The sequence below is a fragment of the Neofelis nebulosa genome, chromosome 12, assembly GCF_028018385.1.
Source record: "Neofelis nebulosa isolate mNeoNeb1 chromosome 12, mNeoNeb1.pri, whole genome shotgun sequence".
NCBI classification, from domain to species: domain Eukaryota; kingdom Metazoa; phylum Chordata; class Mammalia; order Carnivora; family Felidae; genus Neofelis; species Neofelis nebulosa.
In genome coordinates this window covers 62,449,392-62,467,715 of record NC_080793.1, presented here as the reverse complement: position 1 = coordinate 62,467,715, position 18,324 = coordinate 62,449,392, and the positions used below count along the sequence as shown (strand labels likewise).

General features: G+C 39.0%; 1 protein-coding gene and 1 long non-coding RNA gene across 21 annotated transcripts in view; one reads left to right on the top strand and one right to left on the bottom strand.

Annotated features, from left to right (window-relative positions):
* KDM4C (lysine demethylase 4C) overlaps positions 1 to 18,324 on the top strand; it is a 443,090-nt gene that overhangs the window by 76,934 nt on the left and 347,832 nt on the right. For 16 of the 19 annotated variants that reach the window (XM_058695403.1, XM_058695399.1, XM_058695405.1 and 13 more), the window contains one exon: positions 8,796 to 8,989. The exons of 2 other annotated variants lie outside the window; for them this stretch is intronic. In XM_058695403.1, coding sequence (XP_058551386.1) covers positions 8,796 to 8,989 — 194 coding nt within the window. Of the gene's footprint in view, positions 1 to 8,795; positions 8,990 to 18,324 lie in introns of those variants that run through there. One more of the 19 variants, XM_058695415.1, reaches the window with a different exon arrangement.
* Positions 1 to 18,324, bottom strand: part of LOC131491898 (uncharacterized) — a 72,557-nt gene that overhangs the window by 20,153 nt on the left and 34,080 nt on the right. For both annotated transcript variants that reach the window (XR_009251712.1, XR_009251713.1), the window contains exon 4: positions 6,437 to 6,554. This is a non-coding gene — a long non-coding RNA (uncharacterized LOC131491898). The remainder of the gene's footprint in view (positions 1 to 6,436; positions 6,555 to 18,324) is intronic.

Below are 18,324 nucleotides of genomic sequence, written 5' to 3'. Positions count from 1 at the left end.
TTTCTGGAAGTCTACCCCTTCGTCCCAGATCTGACTCGCCATTCCAAATAGTTTATTTTGTGAGCTTATCTTTGTGATTCCATATTTTATTTTTTTAAATATTTCATGTTCTTTAGTGTCTCTCTGGTAATTCTAATGTCAACTACCTTTGGTGGGGGCTGGTTCTAAATGCTTTGTCAGTTGTTTTTGCTAGCTTTTTCCAGTGTTGCCTTGCTTCCCTGTGTGTATAGAGATCTTTGGTTGTATGCTTTGACTTGATCTTAATTTGTGAAAAATTTATAGATCTAAATGGAGGTTGCTTTTCTCCCAAGAGGATTGGGGTTGCTTCTGTGTGGAACCAAAGACACATTAACCTCAAACCCTTAATGGTCCACACTCAATTCAGGAGTCCAAAGCTCTCTGCAATCTTTTATTTGGACATTTCTCTCTTTTTCTTCTCTGCCCTCCTTCTCATATTCATAATTACCTTTTTATAAGGTGAACAGCCTGCCTTTTTTTTTATGGTACTTTTGTTGCAGAATTTTAATTTATTTGTTTCTCTTTTAAAAAATTGATTTGTTTAAATTCAAGTAAGTTAACTACAGTGTACTGTTGGTTTCAGGAGTAGATCCCAGTGATTCATCACTTACATATAACGCCCAGCGCTGTACCAACTAGTACCCTCCTTAATGTCCTTCATCCATTTAGCCTATCCACCTACACACTTCCCTTCCAGCAACCTCAGTTTGTTTTCTGTATTTAAGTGTCTCTTATAGTTTTCCTCCCTCTCTGTTTTTATTTTTCCTTCCCTTCTTCTATGTTCATCTATTCTGTTTCTTAATTTCCATATCTGAGTGAAATCATATGATACTTGTCTTTCTGTGACTGACTTATTTCGCTTAGCATAATACACTCTAGTTCCATCCACGTTGTTGCACATGGCACCAGAAATTCTTTTGGGTCACTGAGTAATATTCCATTGCACATATATGTATATATACCACATCTTCTTTAGCCATTCATCAGTCGATGGACATTTGGGCTCTTTCCATACTTTGGCTATTGTTGAAAGTGTTGCCATAAACACTGGGGTGCATGTGTCCCTTCGAAACAGCATTTTTGTGTCCTTTGGATAAGCATCTAAGTAGTGCAATTGCTGTGTTATGGGGTAGTTCTATTTTTAATTTTTTGAGGAGCCTCCATAGTGTTTTCCAGAGTGACTGCACCAGTTCGCATTCCCACCAACAGTACCAAAGGGTTCCCCTTACTCTGCATCCTTACCAACATCTGTTGTTTCCTGTTGTTAATACTAACCATTCTGACAGGTGTGAAGTGGTATATCACTGTGGTTTTGGTTTGTGTTTCCTTGATGAGGAGTCATGTTGAGCATCTTTTCCTGTGTGTGTTAGCCATCTGGATGTCTTCTTTGGATAAGTGTATATTCATGTCTTCTGCCCATTTCTTCAATGGGTTGTGTTTTAGTTGTTGAGTTTGTTTCGAAAGTTGTTCTACATTGGTTATTGTCTAGATTTATTTATTTATTTATTTATTTATTTATTTATTTATTTATTTATTTATGTATGTTTATTTTTGAGAGAGAGAGAGACAGAGCATGAGCAGCGGAGGGGCAGAGGGAGAGGGTGACACAGAATCCGAAGCAGGCTTCAGGCTCTGAATGGTCAGCACAGAGTCCAGTGTGGGGCTCACCTCAGCAAGTGCACTCCTTAATCCCCATCACCTATTTTGCTCATCCCCCACCAGTCTTCCCCCTGGTAACTGTCAATTTGTTCTCTATAGTTAAGGGTCGGTTTCTTGGTTTGCCTCTCTCTCTCCTTTTATTCCCCTTTCCTCATTTATTTCTTTTTAAAAAAATTTTTAATGTTTATTTAGTTTTGAGAGAGAGAGAGAGAGAGACAGACAGACAGACAGATTGTGAGCTGGGAAGGGGCAGAGAGAGGGAGACACAGGATCTGAAGCAAATTCCAGGTTCTGAGCTGTCAGCACAGAGCCTGATGTGGGGCTTGAACTCACAAGCTGCGAGATCATGACCTGAGCCAAAGTTGGATGCTCAACTGACTGAGCCACCCAGGCACCCATTTGTTTTATTTCTTAAATTCCATATATGAGTGAAATCATATGGTATTTGTCTTCTCTGCCTGACTTATTTTGCTTAGCATAATACTTTCTAGCTTCTTCCATGTCCTTGCAAATGTCACGATTTCATTCTTTTTCATGGCCAGGTAATATTCCATTATCTATCTATCTATCTATCTATCTATCTATACACACACACACACACACACACACACACACACACACACACATATATATACATATATACATACCACGTCTTCTTTTTTTAACTTTTTAAAAAATTTTATTTATTTATTTTGAGAGAGAGAGAGAAAGAGAGAGAGCCAGCAGGGGAGGGCAGAGAGAGAGACAGAGGGTCCAAAGCAGGCTCTACATTGACTGATAAGGGACTTGGACTCACGAACCGTGAGATCATGACCTGAGCCAAAGTTGGATACTCAACCGACTGAGCCACCCAGGCACCCCATATATCATGTCTTCTTTATACACTCATTATACGATGGGCACTTGGGCTGTTTCCATAATTTAGCTATTATTTTTTTTTTTTTAATTTTTTTTTTTTCAACGTTTTTTATTTATTTTTGGGACAGAGAGAGACAGAGCATGAACGGGGGAGGGGCAGAGAGAGAGGGAGACACAGAATCGGAAACAGGCTCCAGGCTCCGACCCATCAGCCCAGAGCCTGACGCGGGGCTCGAACTCACAGACCGCGAGATCGTGACCTGGCTGAAGTCGGACGCTTAACCGACTGCGCCACCCAGGCGCCCCTTTTTTTTTTTTTTTTTTTAAATTTTTTTTTTTTTTTTTTTCATAATTTAGCTATTATTGATAATGCTGTTATAAACATGGGGGTGCATGTATCCCTTTGAATTAGTATTTTTGTATTCTTTGGGTAAATACCTAGCAGTGTAATTGCTGGATCATAGGGTAGTTCTATTTTAACTTTTTGAGGAAAGGGGGTCTGTTTTAAAACTAGTAAGTTTAGGGGCACCTGGGTGGCTCAGTTGGTAAAGTGTCCAACCCTTGATTTAGGCTCAGGTCATGATCTCATGGTTCGTAAGGAGATTGAGTCCTGCATTGGGCTCTGCTCTGGTAGCACAGAGCCTGCTTGGGATTCTTTCTCTCCTTCTCTCTACTCCTTCCCCACTCTCTCTCCCTCTCTCTCAAACTTAAAAACATTAAAACGAATAAGTTTAGAGATGTGAGACGTTTTTATGGAAAGGAAGAAACAAAAAGAGCTATAGTGTCACACATTGTAATTAATTTTAAAGCAGAATGAATTTCATTTGGGTGTAATTTATTTTTATTGTGTAAAGATCTGAAGGAAATCCTCAGTCTGTTTTAAAATGTGGACCATGAGCTTTGATTTTAGTTATGGAAAGGTACAATTTTCCCTCATTACTGTGTAAAATGGATTGAAGTTTGAATTCTTTAAAGCACTAACCAAGTTTTATTTTTCTTTCCCCATGTGCATTACCTTTGAAACTTCAAGGGCTTGTTAAAGCCATATAAATTAGTGGCAGTAATTTACATTAGCCTATCTCTAAGTTCCTGGTGAATTAGTGGAGATTGGTGCCTGGTCTTTTGTTAGGTGTTGGCCGGACTGTGATAGGGTCATTAAAAGGGATGGTAAAAGCCTAATGAGGAAGAGCATACTCTTTTAAAAAATGCTTAAAATTTAGTATTTTTATTTAATTAGTTTAAGTAAAAATATCTAAAAAAAAATTAAAAAAAATACCTCACTGTAATGTCCTATGAGAAACAGTATGTAATAATACTGAGTTATAAAAATGGGACCAGCTCCGCTATTTCTCAAGGGATTGATTACAAAGAATTATGATTCACTAGACAGACAATACATCTACTACTGAGGAGACTGACTGGACTAATTTTCAAACAAGGAGGCCTGTTAAATTACTGAGTATCTTGCTTCCAACTGTAAAATGAGGGTGTTTTGCCTCTGTTTTGCTAGCATGGGGATTATTCCAGTGCATTTTAGGTCTCTGCATTAATAAAATAATTACCAAGTACCTGTACAGTGTCAAAACTTGGTACTAGTTTTTTGGTAGATGTCAGATATAAAGAAAATGTTATTTTTCCTTTTATCAAAACTTGTTTACTAATTTTTAAAATACATTTTGCATACATTGCTTTGTTTCTTCTTAATAATTTGATGAGGGATGTTATTAGGTGTAAAAGATGTCCCCAGTTCTGCAGTTGGTAGACTTTGAGAGAGGGGATTTAAATAGGTGCTAGCTATGTCAGCTCTTGTAAAGACCAAGAGCACAACATCCAGTTATAACTCAACGACATTTCTGTGTCAGAATACCGTAATTTGATTTCTCTGTATTTTTATTTAAAAATTTTTTTTAACGTTTTTATTTATTTTTGAGAGAGAGAAACAGAGCACGAGTGGGGGAGGGGCAGAGAGAGAGGGAGACACAGAATCCGAAGCAGGCTTCAGGCTCTGAGCTGTCAGCACAGAGCCCGTTGAGGGGCTTCAACTCGTGAACCGCGAGATTATGATCTGAGCTGAAGTTGGATGTTTAACCAACTGAGCCACCCAGGTGCCCCTGTATTTTTTTTTTTTAATAACCTCATTTGAATCAGGGACAGACCTGAAAACGTTAGAATCTTTAATAATTCTTTCAGTATTTTCTCAGTCTTATAGCTTCTAGGTGGTGATTCTTATTTTTTTAATAGTTGGGTTTTTGAATAGAATGATATTTTCCCCTTATAATTCTTACATTTCAGAAATTTTTGTTGGTCATTGTCAATCCATCTTAGAGTGGGGCATATGCCACTGAAACTCAGGAGAAAGATTGGGGGCTCATAATATTGTTTGGAAAGTAGCCCCATTGGGATAACATTGAAGGTGTTGAGGATAATGGCAGGAGATGGGGGGTAGGGAGAGAAACATGTGGTTGGATATTGACAATTTTGAGGACAGAATATAGAGTGATGGCAATGAAGATGTGGAAAGCCCTAAATGAGAGAGTACCAGGTTAATGATTTAGGACTAATTTTGGAGGACAAGGGCTTTATGGTGAATTATTTCGGAAAACATGACAGACACAGGGTAAGAAGACAAACGGAGCAGGAGAGGGCCCAGGAAGCTGACTGGATGGGGTGATTGGAGTGGAGGGAGTGGGGATCTGACAGGAAATGTCTGCCCCAGTGGAGGTCAAGTGAATGACAAATATTGCTCAAGTACCTGCAGAACATTGTGTGGAGAGCTTTTTTTGAGGGGGATGGAATCTCAGAAGAGGCATTTGTCTATGAACTTGGGCTGGTGTTCAGACTTTCTGCTAAGACTCATTAGCTGTAAGCTTTGAATAGTTGGGCAAACTCTGACCTGTTATTGTTTGTATCTAGGGTCTTTCTGAAGACTGCTTTTATAGTAAATGAGTTCTGTTACCACTCTCACAAGTAAAACAAGCTTGCATTTTAAGCCTTACTAGTGTTTGTGTCGGATGGCTGTACCCGTGGGTGGGAATAATGGGAGCTTTATATGTTTGTCTGTCCTGAATTTTAGCTCCTTGGATATTTGTTGAGGAGGCTGAGAGAAGGGGATGATACATTGTATTTTAAGATGATCAGAACTGGAAGCATAGAGTTTAGAAATGATGGCTCAGGAGTCAAATTTAGGTTTATCTTTGCCACCTACTACTAGCTAGGAGTATTAGTTTTTCCATTTGCTCATTTGGGTATAATGTTACCTATTTTACAGGATTGTTTTGAATAGGTATAGTGTGTATGTATGTGCAGTATAATGGGGTAGAGTATGGCACAACAACTTATGTAAATGACAGACTAGATGTTCTCCTTGTCTAAATCTGGACTCTTAAGTGTTTCAGCAGAACCTGTCTTTGGTGGTGGTTAGTTCAGTCAATAGTAGAGAACACAAATTGGAGAAGGAATTTTGAAGCAATAAGATTTATTTTTAGTCTCCATTATACCAGTTACTCTTAATATTTTAATAAGCTCTTTAATTGAAATGATATGACTTTTTATTTTAGCAAAATAAATTGGGTTTCAGCATCATGGTAACCTTGGCCTTACCTAGAAGAAAGTGCTGCAAACATGTTATTTGCCCACTAATGGAAAGAACCAGTAGTGAATTTCACAGAACTTTTTTTTTTTTAATCACTTATCTCCTTGTTGTTTTGGAGGCTTGCCAGTAAGATATACTACAGAATAGTGGAGGTGTTCATTTCGTAGGTTCTAAGAAATAATAAGTGTTATTCCCAAAGGCTTTGTGTCCTTTAGACCATTCAGTACTCTGAGTAACTCTGGGAAGTGCTGCAGCTCTCATGTTTTCTTGAAGAAAGACGGAAGCTCAGGAAATCTCAGTGATTTTTACCTTGGTCAGTGGCAGAGCTGGGGCCATAATCTGGGTCTTCTCTCAGCACGCTTTCTCTACCTTTTTCCTCTCAGACCTGCATGTCGAGGGATGTCAAGGGATTCAGCCTTAGTTATTTCTGAAAGATAATGTCAGAAATAAAGATAAGAATTCCCCAAATGTAGGAATTTCAGAGAAGTAGTTTGTTTGTAAATTCATAAGCTCATTCAGTTTAAAATGATTTCTATAATATGTTGCTCATTTATTACTTCAGATTCATTGCCTCAGTAATGACTTTCAAATAGGAATCTATTATTAGAGTGATTGGGCTGAGGTCTGATTGGACTAGAGTTAAGAGGCTGCATCACTATAAATAGAGTAAGATAAAACATTTTATAGAATTTGATTTAATTTTTATGAAGTCTCATAAATTGGAACCTAGGATTTTCTCTAAAAGGATACTAGTTTTGACCAATTTCCAAATAGCAGACTTCCCACTGTGGAGTTTTAAGCTGTAGATAGAGTGGCTACTTAGGGAAATTTGGGAATTAAATTATTTCCCTTGGGACTTTTAATTATGTTACCTGAGGCAGAGCTTCATTGACTGCTGCATCAATAATTTTGCTAACCCAAAGCTTGAGGAAGTAAGATTAGTACACTGATTAGAGAATCATCTAGAGACCAAATTAAAACAGAACAACCCTGAAAGTTTTTAGTGGATAAGGGAGATCTGTGTGGTCATTGACATAGTTATTGGAGAAGGCCTTACTGTTATACAGAAATGCATTTAATGCCCCCTCTTTAATAGCATCATAAGGAGATTGAAATGGATTTACAGGCATTGCAGTTTCCTCATGATTTCATAGGAATGATCCCAATATCTGATGTTTATGTGTGGTTATGAGAAAGGCATATAGGAAAAATACATAGTTTGCAAAGATTTTAAGCAGTTGTGAGTTATAATTGAATAATTGGTAAGTTCTAATAAAACTAGAATCTTTTCCTATCTGGTATCAGTGATTCTATCCTTTTCTCTGTATCATCACCATTATTGCTATAAAACTACATTATTCCAGCAGTTTTACTAAAGTTTGGATAAGGATTTTTTTATTATTCTGTATTTAAAATTTCCCATCAACATAAGTTAATATTTATGCAGCCACTCTGGAAAACAGTGTGGAGGTTCCTCAAAAAATTAAAAATAGATCTACCCTATGACCCAGAAATAGCACTGCTAGGAATTTACCCATGGGATACAGGAGTGTTGATGCATAGGGGTGCTTGTACCCCAATGTTTATAGCAGCACTTTCTACAATAGCCAAATTATGGAAAGAGCCTAAATGTCCATCAAGTGATGAGTGGATAAAGAAATTGTGGTTTATATACACAATGGAGTACTACCTGGCCATGAGAAAGAATGAAATATGGCCTTTTGTAACAACGTGGATGGAACTGGAGAGTGTTATGCTAAGTGAAATAAATCATACAGAGAAAAACAGATACCATATGTTTTCACTCTTATGTGGATCCTGAGAAACTTAACAGAAGACCATGGGGGAGGGGAGGGGGAAAAAAAAGTTAGAGAGGGAGGGAGCCAAACCATAAGAGACTCTTTAAAACCTGAGTATAAACTGAGGGTTGATGGGGGGTGGGAGGGAAGGGAGGGTGGGTGATGGGCATTGAGGAGGGCAGCTGTTGGGATGAGCACTGGGTGTCGTATGGAAACCAATTTGACAATAAATTTTATATAGAAAGAATAATATTTAGTTGAAGGAGCAGTAAAAGCACAATGATCTGTGGTTTAGAAGTGCTAAGAATTTTTCCCATAATTATAGTGGAATTTTTAGGAAATAATGTATCACATGCTAAAGTTGAAATGCATAGGGATGAGAGTGGGAAGGCAGAAGATATATTTTACTATTAGTATCTTGAGATGATGTCTGATGTTGAATATGACTTCTAAGCTAATGTACAAATAAATAATTTAAAAAGAAAAACTACCCCCACCCTCAAAGAAAAGGTGTGCCAAAAATGGAAAGCACACTTCAGATCATAGTCTTTGAAGCAATGATTTTTTGCTAACAACAACTGAGGGGTGGAGCCTTAACTTATACTTCCATTTGGAGTCAGGAATTTTATTGGTATACTTTCATACTAATGTTCATATAGAACCATATTATGCTAGTAGTAATCTTGGATCTTTAATAATTGATATATACATACATATATTACCTGAATAATGATTGCTTTATTTTCCATTTCTCAGTGAATTTAAGTGTACAGTATGATAATTTTGGCACATGACAGTTTGATTAATAAATGCTATTTTTATTAGTTTATTAACATTTGATTTTTTTTTCCTCTTTCTCTTGGTTCCAGGGTGTGGATGAATGGAACATAGCTCGCCTAAATACGGTCTTGGATGTGGTTGAGGAAGAGTGCGGTATTTCTATTGAGGGTGTAAACACCCCTTATCTCTATTTTGGCATGTGGAAAACCACATTCGCGTGGCACACCGAGGATATGGACCTCTACAGCATTAATTATCTCCACTTTGGAGAGCCCAAGTCTTGGCAAGTTTCATGTTTAATATTCATTTGCTTAGGAGTTTTGAAATTTGGGTAATATGAACCTACTGAAGAGGATTTTTTCATTTTATCTGGTGAATTCAGATTTATCTGAGGTGAAATTTTTTGAGTGTAATAATTGATTATTTTCCACTCTGCCCATGGTTTTACTCAAAACCATAAAGCTGGTGGTGACTTGTGTATCTAAAGTGGCTTGCATACCATTTTGTGGGCCATGGGTTGATAGATACTGTAGTCTTGAAGAATTTGTTAGGCATTGTTACTTTTTTGAGCATTTGTTAGAAGGTATGCAGGAAATAGTTAAGAGTGAAAGTTGACCTCATGGATGTGGAGTATCCGGTAATCTTAATGATCTTCTGGTCCAGCCTTTTCTAAATAAATGACTAGTTTAGGAGAGGAGGGATGAATTCAGGAAGACTATCATTGCTCTTTGGGTGATGGGCATGGGGAAAAGAATGTCATTGTTAATACGTGTTCTTAACTAGCAGTTTCCTGTGTTTGTGAGCCTCTTTCCTCATATTTCTGAGCAACGACTTACAGATGTACTGCTTTGTAAAATACATCATGTAGTACATACATATGTAATCGTTAGTTTGTCAGTCACCCTGGCCAGTTTCATGTTTTGAACTTGTTTTTGTGGGTTTTAGTCTTAGGGGAGTTTAAGCATCAATTCTATTTTCTGTAATACATGGACATGCAGGAAAACACAGACAGAAGCATACAAAGCGTCACCTTGACCAACCCAGGGAAGATAATGTTTCTGATGGATGTGAACATGATAGGATGCTCTTCAGGTGTTCGTGTCAGCCCAGTAGCTTTCTTGCCTCCAAGTTAAAGATAATGGTCTGTTTTCAAGTTCTCCTGCTGATTAAGTATTGAGATGCAGTTATTTGGGGATAATCTCCACACCCATTTTGCCATTATTACTTGCCTTTGAGGTTTTATCATTTGGTGAGATGTGAAGTTATAAGCTTTCTCCAAAAAATTCAAATATAGCAAAAATTGCTAATGATCAAAAATGGCATTTAGTTGGAAGGCAAGTTTTAGGTGGAAGAGGAAAGTTCTTAGGACATACAAGAAAAATTCAGACAGTTCTGATTTGTTGTGTTCTGATTTGTTGTTAAGGAGTCCCTTAACTCCACAACAAAAGTTAGGGGAAAGGCTGTTTAACTTTTTTTTCTTAATATGAAATTTATTATCAAATTGGTTTCCATACAACACCCAGTGCTCATCTCAACAGCTGCCCTCCTCAATGCCCATCACCCACCTTCCCTTTCCTCCCACCCCCCATCAACCCTCAGTTTATTCTCAGGTTTTAAGAGTCTCTTATGGTTTGGCTCCCTCCCTCTCTAACTTTTTGTCCCCCTTCCTCTCCCCCATGGTCTTCTGTTAAGTTTCTCAGGATCCACATAAGAGTGAAAACATATGGTATCTGTCTTTCTCTGTATGACTTACTTTACTTAGCATAACACTCTCCAGTTCCATCCACATTGCTACAAAAGGCCATATTTCATTCTTTCTCAGGGCCACGTAGTATTCCATTGTATATATAAACCAGAACTTCTTTATCCATTCATCAGTTGATGGACATATAGGCTCTTTCCATAATTTGGCTATTGTAGAAAGTGCTGCTATAAACATTGGGGTACAAGTGCCCCTATGCATCAGTACTCCTGTATCCCTTGGGTAAATTCCTAGCAGTGCTATTGCTGGGTCATAGGGTAGATCTATTTTTAATTTTTTTTTCAACGTTTTTTTTTTTTTTTTTTTTTATTTATTTTTGGGACAGAGAGAGAGACAGAGCATGAATGGGGGAGGGGCAGAGAGAGAGGGAGACACAGAATCGGAAACAGGCTCCAGGCTCCGAGCCATCAGCCCAGAGCCTGACGCGGGGCTCGAACTCACGGACCGCGAGATCGTGACCTGGCTGAAGTCGGACGCTTAACCGACTGCGCCACCCAGGCGCCCTATTTTTAATTTTTTGAGAAACCTGCACACTGTTTTCCAGAGCGGCTGCACCAGTTTGCATTCCGGCCAACAGTGCAAGAGGGTTCCCGTTTCTCCACATCCTCTCCAGCATCTATAGTCTCCTGATTTGTTCATTTTGGCCACTCTGTCTGGCATGAGGTGGTATCTCAGTGTGGTTTTGATTTGTATTTCCCTGATGAGGAGTGACATTGAGCATCTTTTCGTGTGCCTGTTGGCCATCTGGATGTCTTCTTTAGAGAAGTGTCTATTCATGTTTTCTGCCCATTTCTTCACTGGATTATTTGTTTTTCGGGTGTGGAGTTTGGTGAGTTCTTTATAGATTTTGGATACTAGCCCTTTGTCCGATATGTCATTTGCAAATATCTTTTCCCATTCCGTTGGTTGCCTTTTAGTTTTGTTGATCGTGTCCTTTGCAGTACAGAAGCTTTTTATCTTCATGAGTTCCCAATAGTCCACTTTTGCTTTTAATCCCCTTGCCTTTGGAGATGTGTCAAGTAAGAAATTGCTGTGGCTGAGGTCAGAGAGGTTTTTTCCTGCTTTCTCCTCTAGGGTTTTGATGGTTTCCTGTCTCACATTCAGGTCCTTTATCCATTTTGAGTTTATTTCTGTGAATGGTGTAAGAAAGTGGTCTAGTTTCATCCTTGTGTTAAAGAGATGTTTCATCCATTTGTTAAAGAGACTTTTTTCCATTGGATATTCTTTCCTGCTTTGTCAAAGATGAGTTGGCCATACTTTTGTGGGTCCAATTCTGGAGTCTCTATTCTATACCATTGGTCTATGTGTCTGTTTTTGTGCCAATACCATGCTGTCTTGATGATTACAACTTCGTAGTAAAGGCTAAAGTCTGGGATTGTGATGACTCCCGCTTTGGTTTTCTTCTTCAATATTACTTTGGCTATTCAGGGTCTTTTGTGGTTCCATATGGATTTTAGGATTGCTTGTTCTAGCTTCGAGAAGAATGCTGGTGCAATTTTGATTGGGATTGCATTGAATGTGTAGATTGCTTTGGGTAGTATTGACATTTTAACAATATTTATTCCAATCCATGAGCACGGGTTGTTTTTCCATTTCTTTGTATCTTCTTCAATTTCCTTCATAACCTTTCTATAGTTTTCAGCATACAGATCTTTTACATCTTTGGTTAGGTTTATTCCTAGGCATTTTATGCTTCTTGGTGCAATTGTGAATGGGATCAGTTTCTTTATTTGTCTTTCTGTTGCTTCATTATTAGTGTATAAGAATGCAACTGATTACTGTACATTGATTTTGTATCCTGTGACTTTGCTGAATTCATGTGTAAGTTCTAGCAGACTTTTTGGTGGAGTCTATCAGGTTTCCAAGTATAATATCATGTCATCTGCAAAAGTGAAAGCTTGACTTCATCTTTGCCAATTTTGATGCCTTTGCTTTCCTTTTGTTGTCTGATTGCTGATGCTAGACCTTCCAACACTGTTAAACAACAGCGGTGTGAGTGGACATCCCTGTCATGTTTCTGATCTTAGGGGGAAAGCTCTCAGTTTTTCCCCATTGAGGATGATATTAGCTGTGGGCTTTTCATAAATGGCTTTTATGATGTTTAAGTATGTTCCTTCTATCCCGATTTTCTCGAGGGTTTTTATTAAGAAAGGATGCTGAATTTTGTCAAATGCTCTTTCTGCATCAGTTGACAAGATCATATGGTTTTTATCTTTCTTTTATTAATGTGATGTATCACACTGATTGATTTGCAAATATTGAACCAGCCCTGCATCCCAGGAATGAATCCCACTTGATCATGGTGAATAATTCTTTTTATATGCTGTTGAATTCGATTTGCTAGTATCTTATTGAGAATTTTTGCATCCATATTCATCAGGGATATTGGCTTGTAGTTCTCTTTTTTTTTGCTGGGTCTCTGTCTGGTTTGGGAATCAAAGTAATGCTGGCTTCATAGTATGAGTCTGGAAGTTTTCCTTCCCTTTCTATTTTTTGGAACAGCTTGAGAAGGATAGGTATTATCTCTGCTTTAAATGTCTGGTAGAATTCCTCAGGGAAGCCATCTGGTCCTGGACTCCTATTTGTTGGGAGATTTTTGATAACTGATTCAATTTCTTTGCTGGTTATGGGTCTGTTCAAATTTTCTGTTTCTTCCTGTTTGGGTTTTGAAAGTGTGTGGGTGTTTAGGAATTTGTCCATTTCTTCCAGGTTGTCCAGTTTGTTGGCATATAATTTTTCATAGTATTCCCTGATAATTGCTTGTATCTCTGAGGGATTGGTTGTAATAATTCCATTTTCATTCATGATTTTACCTATTTGGGTCCTCTCCCTTTTCTTTTTGACAAGCCTGGCTAGAGGTTTATCAATTTTGTTTATTTTTTCAAAAAACCAACTCTTGGTTTCATCGATCTGCTCTACTGGTTTTTTTAGATTCTATATTGTTTATTTCTGCTCTGAATGTTATTAATTCTCTTCTTCTGCTGGGTTTGGGGTGTCTTTTCTCTTCTGCTTCTATTTCCTTTAGGTGTGCTGTTAGATTTTGTATTTGGGATTTTTCTTGTTTCTTAAGATAGGCCTGGACTGCAATGTATTTTCCTCTCAGGACTGCCTTCGCTTCATTCCAAAGCATTTGGATTGTTGTATTTTCATTTTCGTTTGTTTCCATATATTTTTAAATTTCTTTTCTAATTGTCTGGTTGACCCATTCATTCTTTAGTAGGATGTTCTTTAACCTCCATGCTTTTGGAGATTTTCCAGACTTTGTCCTGTGGTTGATTTCAAGTTTCATAGCATTGTGATCTGAAAGTGTGCATGGTGTGATACTTACGAAGGTCTGTTTTGTGACCCAGTGTGTGATATATCTTGGAGAATGTTCCATGTGCACTCAAGAAGAAAGTATATTCTGTTACTTCAGAATGCAGAGTTATAAATATATCTGTCACATCCATCTGATCCAATGTATCATTCAGGGCCCTTGTTTCTTTATTGATCCTGTGTCTAGACGATTTATCCATTGTTGTAAGTGGGGTATTAAAGTCCCCTGCAATTACCACATTCTTATCAATAAGGTTGCTTATGTTTATGATTGTTTTATATATTTGGGGGCTCCGGTATTCGGCGCATAGACATTTATAATTGTTAGCTCTTCCTGATGGATAGACCCTGTAATATATAATGCCGTTCTTCATCTCTTGTTACAGCCTTTAATTTAAAGTCAGTTTGTCTGATATGAGTATGGCTACTCCAGCTTTCTTTTGACTTCCAGTAGCATGATAGATAGTTCTCCATGCCCTCACTTTCAATCTGAAGGTGTCCTCAGGTCTAAAATGAGTCTCTTGTAGACAGCAAATAGATGGGTCTTGTTTTTATCCATTCTGATACCCTATGTCTTTTGGTTGGAGCATTTAGTCCATTTAAATTCAGTGTTATTATTGAAGGATATGGGTTTAGAGTCATTGAGATGTCTGTAGGTTTCATGCTTGTAGTGGTGTCTCTGGTACTTTGTGGTCCTTGCAACATTTCACTCACAGAGTCCTCCTTAGGATCTCTTGTACGGCTGGTTTAGTGGTGATGAATTCCTTCAGTTTTTGTTTCTTTGGGAAAACCTTTATCTCTCCTTCTATTCTGAATGACAGACTTGCTGGATAAAGGATTCTTGGCTGCTTATTTTTTCTGTTCCTCACATTGATGATTTGCTGCCATTCCTTTCTGGCCTGTCAAGTTCCAGTAGATAGGTCTGCTACTACTCTTATGTGTCTACCTTTGTAAGTTAGGTCCTGTTTATCCCTAGCTGCTTTCAGGATTCTCTCTTCATCCTTGTATTTTGCCAGTTTCACTATGATATGTCTTGTAGAAGATCAATTCAAGTTACGTCTCAAGGGAGTTCTCTGTGCCTCTTGGATTTCAATGCCTGTTTCCTTCCCCAGATCAGGGAAGTTCTCAGCTATGATTTGTTCAAGTACACCTTCAGCCCCTTTCTCTCTCTCTTCTTCTTCTGGAATTCCTATGATACGGATATTGTTCCATTTGATTGCATCACTTAGTTCTCTAATTCTCCCGGATTTTTTTTTTTTTATCTCTCTTTTTCTCAGCTTCCTCTTTTTCCATAATTTTATCATCTAATTCACCTCTTCTCTCCTCTGCCTCTTCAGTCCATGCTATGGCTACCTCCATTTTATTTTGCTCCTCATTTATAGCATTTTTAAGTTCCTCATGACTATTTTTTAGCCCCTTGATATCTGTAGTAATAGATTCTCTGCTGTCCTCTATGCTTTTTTCAAGCCCAGCAGTTAATTTTATGACTATTATTCTAAATTCTTGTTCTGTTATATTGCTTAAATCAGTTTTGATCAATTCGCTAGCTGTTGCTACTTCCTGGAGTTTCTTTTGAGGAGAATTCTTCCGTTTTGACGTTTTGGTTAGTCCCTGCAGTAATTCCAAACTGCAGGGCAGTTCCCCTGTGCTGTCCTGAGAAACTTGTGTTGGTGGGCGGGGCCACAGTCAGACCCCAACCCACCGCTGAGGCCACAGTCAGACTGGTGTGTACCTTATCTTCCCCTCTCCCAGGGGCAGGACTCACTGTGGAGTGGTGTGCCCCCTGTCTGGGCTGCTTGCACACTGCCAGGGTTGTGGTGCTGCTTCAATAGGATCTGGCCAAGGGCGTTTTAGATGGGGTGGATCTGAGAGGTGCACAGGGGCAGGAGGGGGTGGCTTACCTAGCTTTACCATGGGTGGTACCCTGCGGGAGGGGCCCTGCAGCACTGGGAGGGAGGTAGGCCCCTTTGGAGGGATGTATCCACAGAAGTATAGCATTGGGCATTTGCGCGGTGCAAGCAAGTTGGGTGGCAGGAACTGGTTCCCTTTGGAATTCCGGCTGGGGGATGGGAGAGGGAAATGGCGCTTGCCAGATCCTTTGTTTCCCCGCCAAGCTCTGTGTTTTTGGGGCTCAACAACTCTCTCTCCTGGCGTCGTCTCGCCCTCCCTGCTCTCTGATAGCAGAGCTGTTGACTTTTAACATTCTAGATGTTAAGTCCCACTGGCTGTCAGAACTCACGGAATCTGGCTCCTCCGCTTTTGGAAACCAGACTTCAGGGGCTCTGCCTTGCCCTGTGGACTGCTCCTCCACTGCCCTGGCTCCCTCCCGCCAGTCCATGTAGCACGCACCACCTCTCTGCCCTTCCTACACTCTTCCGTGGGACTTTTGTCTACACTTGGCTCTGGAGAGTCTGTTCTGCTAGTCTTCTGGCTGTTTTCTCAGTTATTTAGGCAGATGTGGGTGGAATCTACGCGATCAGCAGGATGAGGTGAGCCCAGCATCCTTATACGCCACCAACTTCTCCGGTTTGTTTAACTTATTTTAAAGGTGTTTTATTTGCACATTTCATTTGATAAAGTCTTAGCATTCTGCTCTCTTAATGGAATAAATCAAAATCAAACAGTTTTAGCAGGTGGTCTAGGACCCAGAGAGGCTTTTGTGACAGAATGGTATGATGGGACTATTCATGACATAGGTGTTTCCTGAGGGCTGGTTTTGAGCACATGCTTTAGATCCTGTGGGTTTCTGTCATATTTCTTCAACACCACTGTAATGTCTCTTGGAATGTCATCCTTTAGTACTTTGGGGACTTAGCTTTGAGAGACTTGGAGAGATATTTTAAGGAATCCATAGGCATTTGGGCTGTTTCTCAACTGCATAGTTACCTCTGTGCTCTTTGTGACATTCACTTTTAGTGTGAACCAAATTAAATGAAATGGATAAATTCAATATATTGGTAAAATCTAATGTATTGGCAACTATGTACTATATATTTTCCTTAAAAATCTGAAAAGCTAGTAGCAAAACTTTTCTGGAGGTGTTTTAGAAATCAGTTAATGAGAATGCCTGGAAACAATAATTTGAGATTTTCCTATTAGAGGAGTTTAGATGATATCTCTGCTTTCTTATCAAGAAAGATGATCTCCCCACCCTGTCTGGGGAACAGGATTATATTATCTCCTAAAGATCATTTAGGGGAGAGTATTCTGATCAGGGAGAAGACTGATTCTAGAGTCTTGGGTCTTTGTGAAAGAATACCACTGTTCATGAGTGAGAATAATTATGCCTGTTTTCAAAGAATTTCTTTCTGCCAGCATCTATATTTTCTGTAGTTAATTACTCTATTAGTTATTATAGACTCCATTATATGCATTAATGGTAGATTTATAATATCACTATTATCTTTAACCTTGACTATTATTTATAATGATAAAATAATAAAACACAACAGTGAGTTATGACTGCTAATCTACATTACATTTTCTAAGATAACTACTGTAGGAAAAGAATTATATAAATGACTGTAAGGCTATTTCCCGACAGATTTATGAAAGATTATATTAGTTCAGCATAAATAATTTTGAGGTAAATTCTATTATTAAAATTCATTTTAGTACTCATCATAATACATGTTAAATGAGTTTTGAATGATGGTAGAAACAGTACAAATTCATGTAAATATTGGGAGGTGGACAGTGTCTCTTGGCAGAACTTAGACTCAAGGGACAAGCAATCTGGGCTCTAGTCCTTATTCTGCTGGTAACATTTGTGGCTTTGGCCAAATAACTGTACTTCTTTGGAGCCCAGTTACTCACCCACAAAATGACAAGGTTAATCATGATAATCTCTGATGCTCTAATTCTGTGATTTGTGATCAGAACCATGGGAATATTTCTATTTACTCTGTCTATAAAATGAGAAGATGAGGAGGTGACATCAGGTTCTCTATGTGCATGTGTGTACATGTGCTGGTTCCCTTCAGCTGTCTTCACCTTGTTGAGTTGAATGTGGGATGGTTGCCTTTACTTTTCTCCAGGGAATGCCCACACCTGTGCTTGACATCTCTGACCTGAGCAATGTGTCTTCCTTCTTCTAGCCTTATAGCCTGTTGTTGAACTTCAACTTCTACTACTACTAACTACTTTTACTACTTCTCCTCCTACCCCTCCTTCTACTGCTGCTTCTCCTCCCCCCTCCTACTTCCGCCCCTCCTCCTCTCCCCCTCCCTGTTTCTACCCACCCCCCTCCCCTGCTCTTCTTCCCACTTCTCTTCTTCCCGTCCCCCTTCCACCCCTCCCCCCCTCTTCCTTCTTCCTTTCTACCTGCAGGCATCAAGTTTTGGAAATGATTATTGTAAAACTGCCCAAGATTCCCTCCTTAATTCCATGTCTACACTGGTCTCTGCTGTCTTCTGCCTGTGTATCCCTTAGTTATTGCCTGAAGGCCTTCTGGACTGTGCGCTGCCCCTACCTTAGACACCTGTTTTTGTACTTTTAATGTGCTTCTGACTACCTCCTTGCCCTTTCCTGTGTCTGTCTTG